At 36.3% G+C, this 14,862-nt stretch overlaps 1 protein-coding gene across 7 annotated transcripts in view; it reads right to left on the reverse strand.

The window, feature by feature from the left end:
• The window catches only part of ECT2L (epithelial cell transforming 2 like), a 66,418-nt gene that overhangs the window by 24,924 nt on the left and 26,632 nt on the right, over nt 1–14,862 (reverse strand). For 5 of the 7 annotated variants that reach the window (XM_039869757.1, XM_039869759.1, XM_039869756.1 and 2 more), the window contains 7 exons: nt 11,932–12,094; nt 8,580–8,832; nt 7,543–7,711; nt 6,688–6,823; nt 5,460–5,628; nt 4,246–4,374; nt 231–323 (listed from right to left, as the gene is read on the reverse strand). In XM_039869757.1, the coding sequence (XP_039725691.1) occupies nt 231–323; nt 4,246–4,374; nt 5,460–5,628; nt 6,688–6,823; nt 7,543–7,711; nt 8,580–8,832; nt 11,932–12,094 (1,112 nt within the window). Of the gene's footprint in view, nt 1–230; nt 324–4,245; nt 4,375–5,459; nt 5,629–6,687; nt 6,824–7,542; nt 7,712–8,579; nt 8,833–11,931; nt 12,203–14,862 lie in introns of those variants that run through there. The other 2 variants (XM_039869762.1, XM_039869758.1) reach the window with 2 other exon arrangements.

Genomic DNA, 14,862 nt, shown 5'->3' on the forward strand with positions numbered 1-14,862 from the left:
TTTTCAACTGAGTTTTTGCAAACAATGGTTTGAAGCAAATGTTTTGCAGTAAATAATCCCCTTCTAAGTGAATGACTAAGTGATAAGAAATGACACAGTTTAAGAGAAGGAAGGAAAGACAGTAATTGACATCAGCCAGAACCAGTATTATTAGCTGTGCTTAGTCTTTTGGTGATCTAGGAGTTAGTGGGTGTTACTGGGCAGGATGGTCAGCCCCCATATACACTTACTGTGTTGGTAAGAGCCAGTTGCAATCCCAGTGGGAGCAGTAAATAACGTGCCAGTTAGCTGAGACAGCTGAGAAAGAACTTCTAGTCCTGCCTCTGCACAGTCAAAAATACTTTTATTAGTTTACCCACAGGTTTTGCCATGGAACAGTTAAGTATTAGGAGCAGTAATAAGCTGGCCTAGAAAGGCCCCCAGCACTTCTTGTCTTCCATTCAAATACCTCATGGAACAGTCCCTCAACGCTTTATAGTTCACCCCTAGGAGCTGAAGTCCAGACACTTAATTTATAAAGACTGGACAAAAGGGTGGAGAAAGAGGGCATAGAGTTTGACCTGGTGCTTATTTTCAAATTTAGGAACTCAGGCCAAAGACAGATAAAACTCTACATATATTTCCTAAAAATAGTCTGACTCAATGGAGAAGTCTCCTTGTAAAAGGAAAGATTTAAAACTGTTAAACACAGACTGAAATAAAATGGTCAAAATTTAGCATGGTATTAATTTCTTTCCTTCAGTGACACATTATATAGATGGAAGTATGTTCATTATCTTGATTGTTTTATGGTTTCTCAGGATATTATACATATGCACACTTTAAATATGTACAGTTTATTGTATGTCAATTATACCTTAATGAAGCTGTTTAAAAATTTTAACACGAGGCCATAAAAAGATGAATTTTAGGTTTTTGGCTTATGAAGTAACCAGGTGAATGACTGTAGCTTAAAAGGAATCCTGGGGAGGGGTAGGTTTGGTGCTGGGGAGGCAATAAAGAGTTTGTTTTATGCGTGTTAACTCTGAGATGCTATTAGATATGCAAACTGAACAGTCATGTGAAGACGTGGAGTAGGAGCTAGATATGAGTCTGCAGCTCAGAGCTGTCAGAGCCAGAAGCATAAATTTGAGAGTGTCCCGCATACGGACCGAATTTAGAGTTTCAGGAATTGATGAGACTGCCTCAGGGAAAGTCATGGAAAAGAAAAAAGCCCAGGCTCAACCCCTGGGCATATTTAAGGGTCTTGCTGAGGAGGAAGAAGAGCCAGCAAAGGAGATGAGAAGTAGCCACTGAGGTCGGAGGAAAACAAGAAGACTGTGGTATTATGGAAAACAAGGGAAGAAGAAAGTTTTCCAGGAGGAGTGTTCATCTGCATCCAGTGCTGCTGAGAGTCAAAGCAACATGAAGTTGGAGAAGGGACCACTGGATCTGGGCACAGGTAGGAGTCACTTATGGTCTTTTAAAAGCAGTTTCAGTAGAGATAAAGAAACCACTTGGACGAGCTTGAGGAGCGAGTGACAGGTGAGGAAGGTAGAGGCAGTTAGCAAAGACCAATGTGGTGCCTGGATCAGCAGCACCAGCATCACCTGGGAACATGTTAGAAACGAAAATTCTCAGGCCCCATCTCAGGACTACAGAATCAGACACTCTAGGGTGGGGCCCAGCAATGCGTATTTTAACAAGCCCTCTAGGTGACTCAAATACACAATAAATTTGAGAACCACTGGTAGAGTCAAGTCAAAATGTGGTGAGGGAAACTTTATGGTCTCCTTTTTTAGGACAGAAGCTACTACAGGTGTTCTTGATTTGATATGAATGATCCAATAGAGAGAGAGAATTAAGGCTACAGGAGAGGATTTGAGCACAGGAGCGAAGTCGAGAAGATGAGGGTGATGGAACAGAGTCCAAGGGGGGAAGTCGATCTTTGATTTGAGCAGAGGTGCTTCCTCCATTGTAGCAGAAAGGAAGACAGAATGAAGGTAAGAGGTGGGGTAGGTGTTAGATTTAGTGGTGGGAGGGAAATTAGGGGGTTTTCTTAGGGAAGTAAAAGGTGAGTTCAACAACTGAGAAAGAGGGTTATCGAAAGACTGACTAAAGGGAAAGGATGAAATAGTCCTCTCAAAGAGTGGGAAAATGAACTCATCAAGGAAATGTGGTAGGATCGCTTATCAGTGCTTCAATCCCACTTGATATTTGTCATTAAAGTTAGATCAGTAAGACAGTTGTATTATTTTTTTTCAACAGTCTTCAGCTGCTTTAGTGCAGGTAGGCATTGATTATGAAGATGGTTGTGTTTTGATCACTGGCAGTTAGCCAAAAGCAGCTGAGATTTAGCCAGGAGAAAGAGGAACAAAGAAGTTCAGATTCTTTGCGAGATAGTGATGATAATGATGAACTATTAAATCCAAGTTTAACAAGGACAGAACCAAGGATGAAGCATGGTGAAAGAGAGTAGAAAAGTGGGAGTGTGTGGATTAGAGGTCTTCAGGCAAAGAACTGCTAGAGTGGGAATACTGAGTACACGATTTGGAAGTGGTGCTCAGGGAGACAAATGCTTGAGATCAAGATTTCAGAGGTGATACAGCTACTGAGGATGACAAGCTCAGGAGTGATGTCTGAAGTGGTGGAAAAGAGGTTTTTGGACTGAGAAGCCAGGGTCTCCTGACTGAACCAGGGTCTCGATGGTTCACCCAGGTGGAAATTACACCTGACACGAAGTCCAGGGATACTTTTAAAGCCCGGAATGGTGGTGGGAAATCTATTGTTTGAATGCCATCAAGTATCACTTGAGACAATTTTTATGTCACCAAATCTATCGTTCCTGTCCCCTTTTGCCCTCATTCTCTTCCTTTCGATACTTTACTTTCCATATCCTTTCTTTTTCTTCTTTTCCAATTAAAAATGTGCTTGCTCTCGTTATAAAAGTAATACTAGTTTATTACAGAAAATAGAGGCATATAAGATAAAAGAAATAAAAGGAAGGAAATATCACTCATCATCTTATCCAACTATTGTTAACACCGTGGTAGACACCCTTCCCAACCCTTTTCCCGTTACACATCACCACCACTTTCCCTGCACATATGCAGGTTTTAAACATTGGGGTCACACTATCCACATTCTCTGTAATCTACTTTTTAAAAACTGATTTCAAAACTAGAACATTTTAAAAACACGTCTAGAGATAGATTGTTATTATTTTGCTGTATTTCCTCATAGATTTTTATGCATATTTTCTACATAGTCGAGATTATGTAAATGTAAAAACTGTAAAAAAAAAAAATTGCGATAATTTGTATTTCACTTTCTTTTAAACTCCTTCCCACCCTTTTCCCTGTTTGAAGCTTGCCAGGGGCACGCTCTGCATGTATTGAATAGTTCAGTGAAATTTGAAAATTAAGAACTCTAAAACTCATAATTTCCTAAGGAATGGGTAATAAAAAACAATTTGAGAAAATTTAATTTCACACTCCCTCTCCCTTGTTCTGCTTGGCAACAAACAAACAAACCAATAGCCCGTGAATGTAGAGCTTTTATTTAACAGATATCTAAAAAGTGAATCTGATTTAATTTTTCTGAAATTTCCTTTCGATTACTGAAATCAACTTTAAATTATAGGTAGGCACTTAAAATTATATCAGCAACCTCAGTGATCAGCAACCACATTGGTCTTTACAAAGCACTTCACTGTGTTTAGTGTTCTAATATTACGTGTATTATTATTTATGTGTACTTTTAAATTTTATTTTGATGGTCACAAGTTCTACAAGGCAAGGTACTATTATCCTCACTTTCATATGAGAAAAGAGAGGTCCACACACTTGCCTAAGGCCACACAGCTAAAGTGGCATAAGTGGGATTCAAATCCAGATCCTTACTCACCACGTTCATTCCAGGTCCAGAGGACAGCAAGGAGTTTTCTCAGACTGACCTATTTATGGTTCCTAGGCGGATTAGGCGCTTGCCCCTCTATTATGAAGGCTGACTTTACCGTATTTTCCAGAAGAAATAGCAATAATCTTCCTTGCTGGTTATTGCCACTAGTGACTTTATTTCTGCAGGGACAGGTTACTCTGACTACTAATCCCAATGCCCTGTCCCCCCTAAACACCTGAGTACATAAAGTACAAAGCAAAAAAGAATAAAGAGTAAATATGACTGAATCATTTGAATGGAGGGCATTTCACAAATTTACAGAATAGCATCATAAAGAAGGTATGACCACTAACTTTCAAAGCTGACCTGATGCTCCAAGAGGCACAAAGAGGTCCACATGACCCCCTTCTTCTTTAGGGGCCACATAGCTTCCCAGTTTCTCCCAGAAGTCTCTCACTTCAGGCCTCAGTAAATTTTTAATACCAATTTTATAGCCTGAGAAAAAAATCAAAACGTCATATTAATTTGTAACGTTATGATGAACAGAAACTCTTAGCAGTTTGTGAAAATAGAACCACATTTCAAAAAGCCATCATCTGCTCCTAAGGCCAAGATTCGTAGGGCCCCTCTGCTTCGACGCTGTCCCATGTTAGGGTCACGAAGGTACCCGTGGACTCCACCATGGCCACAGTCCCCTTTACATCCCAGATTTTTTGGACACTGTACACTTAGTTTAGGACACTGTGTTTCTGCCGTGTGGTTTACCAGGCCACAGGAGGGTTGATGGTGGAGGGCCAGTCAAGTCCTGGAATTTTGCAACCAAGTTCCAAACTAGAATGTTTCCCACAATTGACAATCAAAAAATAAGCTGTGGAAAGCAGAAGTGAGGCTCCCAGAGACGGTAAACATCACTGTAACGTTCACTTCCCAAGAACTGTGTGCAGTGATTCGGCGAACCCACACATGTCTGGACCCATTTCTGGAGGAGGCCTGACTCTGCACTCCTAAGCCCCAGAAACGAAAACAGCCAGGCACAAGAATCCCGATGGGTCACTCCTTTGCATCAAGAGGTCTAGTTAAATAATGGAAGGACTTCAGGTGACTGGAGTAAGATATTTCATTTTGTTCTTTTTAAAGCAAAAGCTTTGGAGAAAACACCAAAATTATATAAAAGGAAACTTTACTTTTCTGAGGTATTTTTGTTACTAGGGGCTTTGAAGAGTGGGGAAAGGGGAGTCATTAATTAATGGTGTGACGGTTAATTTTATGTGTCAACTTTAGTAGACCGGGATGCCCAGTAATTTGGTCAAACATTTTCTGGGTGTGACTGTGAGAGTTGACATTAACATCTGAATAGGTAGACCGAATACAGGAGATTGCCCTCCCTAATCTGGGGGGGCCTCATTAAATCAGCTGAAGGCCTGAATAGAACAAAAAGGCTGACCCTCCTGCCTGACTGCTTTGAATTGGGATATCAACCTTCTTAAAAAATTGGAACTTAAATAGTACTCTGAAGGTCATACATGTGAACAAATACTACATCAGTGCTAAATCGGTTGTTCTTTCCAATCCCATCTTACCTTGGAGTAAATTGATTTCTCTGCTATCTCCATCGCTAAATATTCCCATACTCTGTGCCTTCTGCCCATCCAGAGCTTTTTCTATGAGATAAAGCAGGCTCTCCAAGGTTATGCCACTGTGTTCATATACCACAGAAATGATACCTGCCTTAACACTGTCCACCACCATCTAGAAAATGAAAGCAAAACTGTAGAAACCAAAACCCATTATTTTAGACTATTTAGTAATAAAAGAAATTTAATGAATATGTAATCTGTGATTTTTAAAGACTATTGTTTATTCCAGAAATTATGAAAAGAGGAACATAACCTTTCTCCTTTATTAGCCTTTTGAAAAAGTATTTTTTTTCTAATTATAAGAGGAGAAAATTAAATATATTTGTAATTCCATCACTAAGAGATAAATATTATTAAGAAGTTAGGTTACTTTCTTCCAGTCTTTATATCTTTTACTCACCTATGCACAGAGACATATTTGCAACTGTTAAAAAGTAATAAAATTGAAATCATTCGATTTTGCAATAGACTTCTTAGTTTTCTTATGATTTTTGAAGTATAAATATTGATTGATAAATATTTTTCGTTTAAATAAAAATTAAAACCACTGTTCTTTTAATTCAACAAAATAAACTTTTCATTGTGATAATAGTTAATTCATTAGCAGCAGACATGTATATATGTTCATATATACATATATACACACATATAAATACATGCTTCCCATGTCTTCTTTGTACTTATTTTTCTTATTATTCATATTAAAATTAAAATATAAGTTCATTATACAAAGAGCACATTTTAATTTAATGACATCCTCATTTAATAGATCACAAAGTAGGGTTTCTGACATTCTTTTGAGAGATGGTGGTTACATGATATTATTAAATTCATAGGCATTCCAAAAAAGTTTTAAAATAATCTGTAATCACCTTGCTCGTTTGTGGATTAAGTGCAACAAATTCAATAAGAATTTATTGGAAATCTAACGGCAAAGCAGTTTGGGCCTTTAATGCTTCTTTAAAAATAATTTTGATTTATGGTTATCTTTACTGCTTCTCATCTTTAAAACTGTTTTGGGTCTGTAAACTTCCACTTAGATCAATTAGTTTTCTGTTAGGAGATGAATAATTTTCATACATGGTAGCCAAAAGACTGCCATACATCCTCTAGTGTAGATAAAAAAAAAAACTGATTCAGAAAAGGCCTGGCCTCTTAACACACTCTGTACCTCATATGCAGGAATCCGAGATGATATTAATATGAAGTGTGGCTGGAAAGCATATGAAGGGCTGTTATTTTTATAAACTCCACGCCGATTTTTCTTTGATAATAAAGGGTAGGAATGGCTTCCAGAAATATTGCTTCTATAGGAAAAAGGAGGAATAAGTGAAGTTTTCTCTTAATTTGACTTTGATAAGTGAGCACCAACATGTTCCCGGGCATCAGTTATACTGTATCCAAGGCAGGTAGCCTCCGTACCTCAGTCTCTCCGTGAGGTTTGGGGACAACAGGAAATGGGGCTCCTGGGTGGGGAAGGACCAAAGCTGCCCTGGGCCTCTCCTCCCCCACTTGTGGGATACCAGAAAGGTCTCTAAGTGAGGAATTTACTTAGCTATTGTGGGGCACTTAAAACAAATGTAGTGACATACTCAGGGGTTCCAGATGACATTTTGAAAAGGAGCAGCTGAGAAATTTTAAATTTCTTAATCATCCAGGCCTCATAGCTTTCTATTCTCTCTGCAGCCACTCCCCACTCCCCATCCCCGCCAATATTACCATTTGGATATGCTTACTCCATAAAAATCATTTCTGGGAAAATAATTTTGCTTAATAACTTAAAGCAGAAAATAGACTACATCCTCAATATAGCCTCTTCGCAGGGTTAAAAATATTTAAAAGGTATATTTTGAATATTACATACTTCTCTCTTCAGAAGGCATGTAAAGACCACTGTTTTTGCTATTTTATAGGCTAAGAGCCATGTAATTATGCGAGATCCCTGGATGTTAGCTAAATTATTCTAGAATGAATTCTTGGTATCAGGGGATAGTCCTGAGCCTTCAGTAGATGGAGCTTTGCTTACCGCTTGGGCAAAGCTTCTAAGGATGCCAAAACAAGCTGTTTCTCCAAAGCCTCATGTAATCCCACTCGATCCCTCAGAGTCTGGGAGAGACGTGGCTGGTGTTTGGATTTGAACAATCTAGAGCAGCATGTTCCGCTCACCCAAGGGGGTCGAACTCTGAATAACTCCTCTGAAAAACAAACAGCAGCCAGCTCGGCTGTTTACTTCATGCTTCTCCCAGCCAAGTCTCCATAGATAAAAGCATCAAAAATAAAGTTGCAGCAGGGCAGATATTCCAAACGGCAATCATTCGAGCCATTTTTACAGACTCTGTTTAGATTTCCTATCCTCTCAGCACTGTGGCTGCAACTTCCCTGTCATTTCAGGTCAAGAAACAAAGCTCAGAGAATAAGCAACTCTTTTCTTGTGGAAACATAATCAATTTGTAGACTTCATATCTATTTCTGCCCTTCTTCTTGGCTTCAAATTATTTCCCATTTGGTACGCTCTCACAGAGGGTGAGTTAGAGGAAAAAAAAAAAGATAGGAGAACTCAGATTAGTTTTATTGATTATTTTTCCACACTGTGCAAATCAGAAGACTTAGCTGAAAGCATGTCTCGTCCTATTCCCTTTCTACTTATAAAAAAAAAAAAATAAATTTCCTTTTCTTCTGCTTTCGTTCTCATTTTATTTCTCCTTTTTTACCAATCCCAATTCTCCTGAATTGTCCCGAACCTATTTATTTGATTTTGCCTGTGTTCATACTTCTCTCTTCTCCTTATTTTTGGTCTTAATAACCTGAGAGGATTGAGAACAGCAATGGAGGCACAGATATTTGACCTTATATATTTCATCTGAAATCTTTCTTTTCTTATTAACTAACTTAAAATATACAGTGAAGAAAAAAAGACCATGTCCTGAACATATTTCAGAAAATACCACCCACCACTCACTATTCCAGAAAGGCAGCATTATTTTCCTCTGTGCAAATTTGTATGTAAATTCATTGCTTTCTACACCACTTGGTTAAGATATAAAGTTTTAAAATGCCACTCACTCTTATGCAGTGCAATTTTCTCCCAAATTATTTTCCTTAGGCACTTTTCTCTTTGTCTCTCCTGTAGCTCCTCATCTGCTGTTTTGGGTTCGTTCAGGGTTCCGTAAATAGCAGCGGCTTCCCTAGGTGTCAGCCAATCTAAGTTGGACACACACGCCACGTAATGCTGCTTCCAAGCCCCATATTCACGTTCTGTCGGCGTGTAGGGCAGAAACCATCCAACCTTGATGCATTTGGGCATCCATAAGCAATCCTGCAGAAAAAGAAATGAGAGAGTTGAGTTGCAGATCTTTTTAAAGGGCAGTTTCCTACTAACAATGTTTTTAGATACACGGAGAATTTTTTTTTTACTACTTTGAGATTTTTAGTGCAGTTGCTCTGCCATCTAAACTTGACTATGAGAAATAAGAAGCATACCTTACTCCATAGGAAAAATATTCTTTGATGAACACATATATTACATATGAATAAATGTATTACTCATCTTTAAATACTATCCAGTGCTCCCATAGCATTTGGTTTCTGAGAACCCTGGATTCTCAGAATTCTGCTTCTAGCAATGGCGTAGTAGGTTGTTTCAAACCAGCCCTTCCACTGAGAACAACTTTGATTGAAACATATGATGTTGTCAATATGCAACCAGTTTCGACATATGAAAACAGCAAGTTTCCTGTGATTTAATTAAATTTCTAGACAAAATATTATAAAACAATTACTTGAAGTCATTATAGAGCTACCAATGCAATAAGGAACTGTGCAACTAGGACCCAGAGAGAAGGGAAAGCAGAGAGCTAAGCCCGATAGTTGGCATCACTCTCACTTCAGGGAATTTGACAGTTCTACAGTAGAGCTTAGGCTGAGAAGCAGAGCAGAAAGTTATGGCTGAAGGACTTAGAAGCTGTAAAGACTTCTAGGCATTCTCGCAGGGAAGAGAGGAAACATTTAAACTCAGGAGCTAAGGGGAAAAGCCCTGGTAACTACATCAGGCTTTCAGCTGAGATCCTTCTCAGTAAGGATGATAAGAAACTAGATAAACCATCACAAGGACTGAGGGTAGTTTTGAGATATCCCATTCTCCGATTGGATTTAAGGGATCTGTTTCTAGTCTAACCAAATGCCAGAAGCAAGGGTGATTCCTTTCTGGAGGAAGATAATATCATCCAAAGACTCAAATTATCACATTAATTTCTTACACTCAGTATCTGGTACTCATTCAAAAGTACCAGGCACACAAAAAGACAAGCATTGTTTGTTTCTTCTTGTATCTTTTAGTAAATGGAGAGAGATCCTCAGGAGATCCAGACGTTGAAATTATAAGACATGAACTTAAATGGCTAGGTGGAAAATTTTGGCAAAATAATCAAATCAACATTCTAAAACTGAAAAATATGATGCTGAAATTTAGAACTCAATGGAACTGTTTAAGAGCAAATTAGAATCCAGCTAAAGAGATAATTAGTAAACTGAAAGACAGGTCAAAAGAAAAGTCGAGACAGAAACGCTGAAAGTCAAAAGGTTAGAAAAGATACATGAGAGAAGACAAAATGTATGGGGACTGGGGAACCACTCTAAAATGTAAGTGTTGGAATCCCAGAAGAAAAAGAGAGAAAATGAGGCAAAAGCAATATATAAATAGATAGTATCTCAGAACTTTTCAAGATGGATAAAGAACATTAAATTTCAGATTGAAAAAGCACTACAAAACACAAAACAGGATAAACACACACACACACACACACACACACACACACGTAAGTACGTCATGATAAAATTGCAGAAAACAAAAAAGAGAGAAAAATATCCTAATAGCAGCTAGAGAAAATAGGAGACAATAAACTTTCTGCTTCTCAAAAAAAAAAAAAAGTTATGAAAGCCAGAAAATAATGGAAAAATTTCAAAGTTCTATAAAAACTTAAGTGCCAACCTAGAATTCAAATTTCCAGTGACACAGCCTTCAAATATAAAGGTGAAATAAAGACATTTTTAGATTAAAAACTAAGAGAAATTGTCAGCAGCAAGCCACATTAAAAGAAATATTAAAGAGAATTCAAAAGGAAAATGGTCCCAAATGGAAACTCAGAGATGCAGAAAGGTATAAAGAACAAGGAAAAAAGTAAATATGTGGTTACTTACGAATAAATATTGACTCTCTAAAACAATAGTAATAAACCCTTACGATGCTAATATCTATATACAAATTTAAATGTATTTGTATATTATATATAATTAAATATGTATAATTAAAATATTTGACAACAAAAGCATAGAAATGGGGGTGGTGAGGTGGTAGAGTTAAAGGGTTCTAGTTCCTTGCATTATCTCAGAAGTGGTAAAATAACTCTGGGATGAATGTTGTAATTTCTATGGTAACTATGAAATAACTAGTAGATAATTTATAGTGTGAACAACCTAAAAAATATTTAAGTACTCCAAAAGAAGACAAAGAGAGAAACAGAATATAAAACACATGGAACAAAAAGAAAACAAACAGTAACTAGTAAAATGGTGGACTTAAACCCAAATATATAGATGTGAACATACATGTGAACAGACTAAGTCACCCCAGCTGAAACTCAAAGATTGCCCAATGTTAAACAAACCACCTCCATCAGCATATTGTTTACAAGACATATTCCTTAAATATGATATCAAAAATTTGGAAGTAAAAAGACATAAAACGATATGTCAGGCCAATACTAAACCTGAATTTTTAAATACTATAAGTTAAGGGCTCACAGTTGGCTTTTGCATATGGCCCAACCACACACAGGGAGGTTTTCTCTGAGATCAGAATCTCAGCACAAGGCCACCCAGAAAAGTGTGTACAAGTTAAAGAAGTTATTGACTTGTATTTAAAGCATGTCTACCATTACATTTTATTAAATCTTTTAAAAGAAAATGAAGAGGTAAATAAGCCAGAGGCAGAATTAATGGCAGAGGATATTGAGGATCTAGATTTATGTTCTTCGGCTGATGCTAGCCAAGGAGAGAGCAGTTGAAGTTGTGGTTGTATAGCAATTTTTGAGGTGAGTTATCATGGATAAGATATATCATATAAAAACCAGAGTTTAATTTTTTCATGGGAAAAAATGGACTTCTTTAGCCAAAATAAAATGTTTTCTAAAATGAGTATTTAAAGATTATTAAAAGTACATGAATTATTAGAATACTGTATATCCCCTTACTTAAAATTATTATTTAAATTATCTTCATATTTTTTCTCTTAAGGGTAAGTTATTATGGTTCAGATCACCTCAGTTATTGTCCTCAGGGAAGAAAGCTACCCTAATTGCCTCATTACAGATTATAGTTGTACTTGAACCCTATTACTAGGAAGTGACAAGCAGTAAACCTGTTCAGTTAAAAACTTCCAGGGCCAGCTGACTTGTGCAGCTGCACACAAATCTTTCGGATTCAGAAAGGAAAAGATATAGAGAGAAATGAAGCGTGGTAACACTGTAGAGAAATCCACTTTGGCCACTTGCATCCTTTCTGAAAACTGGTCTCCGACAAATCTAAAAAGAAAGATACAGAAATTTAGTTTAGAACACTAGTACTTAAAATTGACTAAAAATCCAGTATAAATATTAGCCATTGTTCTTTCTCCAATGTTCTACCTGTAAAAAAAAACAAAACACTTAAATCCCAAATAACATAAGTCTAGATTTTTTTAAATACTGTATTTACTTTCAGTGATCCGTTCTAAAGAATCTAGATCTAAAATCTAAAATTTCTAAAATCCATGGGAAAAAAAATCTGAAATCTAGTTCTTTAAGCTATAGCTGTTTTTTTCCTTTTTGCTTTACCCCAAATTCAATAAATCAGCAAGTCCTATCAGCTTTACCTACAGAATATAGCCCCAAATCCTGCCCCCACCCTCATGTCCACTGCTATCACTCTGGCCCAAAGCACCTCCATCTCTCTGCTCTACTATTGCAAAAGCCTCCTGATGGTCTCCCTGCTTCCACTTTAGTTTTCCTAGAGCCCATTCTCCTTAGAGCAGCCCTAGTGGTTTTTTAAAAATACAAATTAGGTAATGTCACTCAAGCAAGTAAAAACTTACAATGGCTTCCCAATGCAATTAGAATAAACACCTCTGGCTAAATCATACTTAGCGGTGAAATATTAAATGCCTTCTCACTAACATCAGGAATAAAGTAAGAATGTCCACTCTCACTACTTCAATTTAACGTGTACTGGACATCCTAGCCAGTTGAACAAGACAAGAAAAAAATAAAAGGCATACATGTTAGGAAGGAAGCAGTAAAACTTCTCAATTTGTCTACCATGTATGTAGAATCTACAAAATAATTACAAACAACTATGGAATCTACAAAACAACTAAATTGTTAAATTTATTAGTATGAAGTTATTGATGATTTTCTTTTATTCACTTTTTAATGTTTGTAAGATCTATAGCAAGACCCCTTTTTCATTTGAGTTTTCTCTTTTTTTCCTTTGTTACTCTTGCTAGTAGTATATCAATTTTATTACTATTTTCCAAAAACCAGCTTTTGTTTACGTAGATTTTTCTCTATTGTTTGTCCATTTTCTATTTTATTGATTTCCACTATTATTTTTTTCCTTCTACTTACTTTGGGTGTAGTTTGCTATTTTTTTCTAGTTTCTTAAGGTGAAAATTTAGATAATTTTAAATCCTCTTTCTTCTCTACTATAAGCATTTAAATGACATACTTTCCTCCAGCAGTGCTTTAGCTGCATCCCACACACTTGGATATGTTGCATTTTCATTATCATTCAATCTGAAATATTTTCTAATTTCTCTTGTGACTTCTTCTTTGACTATAGGTTGTTTATAAGTAAGTTAATTTTCAAATATTTGGGGGTTTTTAAGATATTTTAATTATTCTCAAATTTACTGGATTGTTGTTAAAGAATATACTTAAGATTTCAACAATTCTGAAATATATTGAGTCTGATTTTGGGGACTATTAAATGATGTATCTTAGTGAATGTTATTTTGTTCCTAAAATGAACATTTATTTGTAAGTTGTTGGTTTTCTGTAAATACTAGGTCAAGGAGGTTAAGAAAATTCCTCAGTTCTTCTATATTTTTTGTTTAGTTGTTCTATTAATTAATTCTGTCAGTTTTGTTTCATTTTTGAAACTACGATTTGGTACGTGCATGTTTATAATCATTGTGACTTCTTGATGAATTGATCCTTTTTTCATTATAAAATGTCCCTCTCTGTCTCTCTGGTAATATCCCTTTGTCTTGAAGTCCATTCTAGCTGATATTGATATTGCCACCCTGCTTTTATATGCTTACTATCTGCATGTGATATCTTTTCCTGTCTTTTTACTTTTAGCCAATCAGTGTCTTTATATTGAAAGCATATTCCCCAGCCCCCGTTGTCAGGATACAGTAAGATCTTGTTTTTGTTTTTTAGCTCCTTTGACAACCATTGCCTTATCTGAGGGTTTAGTCCCCTTATATTTAATATAATTATTGATATGGTTGAATCCAAGTCTCATTGTTATTTGTTGTTTGGTTATCCCATCTGTTTCATGAAAATTCACTTCTCCTCTCCTGCCTTGTTTGGAATTAATAAGTTTTTTGGTATTTCATTTTAATTCCTTTGCTGGCTTTTTAGAATACCTCTTGCATTGCTCTTTTAAATTGCTGCTAGGAAGTACAATATGCATCTTGAATTTTTCATGTCTATTTAGAGTTGATATGCACATAAAATTAAAGGACAGTGCAACAGTATAGTTTTCACTGTCCTTTGTGATTTTGTTTCATATATACTGAATCTACTTAAGTTATAATCCCCACAATATATTGTTTTCACTTTAAAGTCATATGTCTTTAAAGTGACTTAAACTTTTTATATTTTCCCACACATGTACCATTTCCTGTGCTCTTCATTCCTGCTTATAAATCCAAGTTTCCATCTGGTATTAATTTCCTTAGCCTGAAAGACTTCCTTTAGCATTTCTGTACTGCAGGTCTTCTGATGACAACTTTCGTCAGTTTCCTTTTATCTGTAAATGTCTTTATTTCACCTTAATATCAGTGGTACTATTATGACCCCATTAATTAATTAAAATAATTATCATCTTGTAGTCAATCTGGTTTCCGCTATTTCCTCTTCTTCTCCTCTCCTTTTCCTTCGCCTTCCTCCACTTTTCTATTATTTCAAAGTAAGTTCAAGACAGCATATCATTTCATCTATAAATATTTCAGTGTGTATGACTAAATAAGAATATTAAAAGGCACATACTCTAATACCATAATCATACCTAAATGAATTAAACAATA

Source organism: Pteropus medius, unplaced genomic scaffold, assembly GCF_902729225.1.
Source record: "Pteropus medius unplaced genomic scaffold, Ma_sr-lr_union100, whole genome shotgun sequence".
In the NCBI taxonomy this organism is placed as follows: domain Eukaryota; kingdom Metazoa; phylum Chordata; class Mammalia; order Chiroptera; family Pteropodidae; genus Pteropus; species Pteropus medius.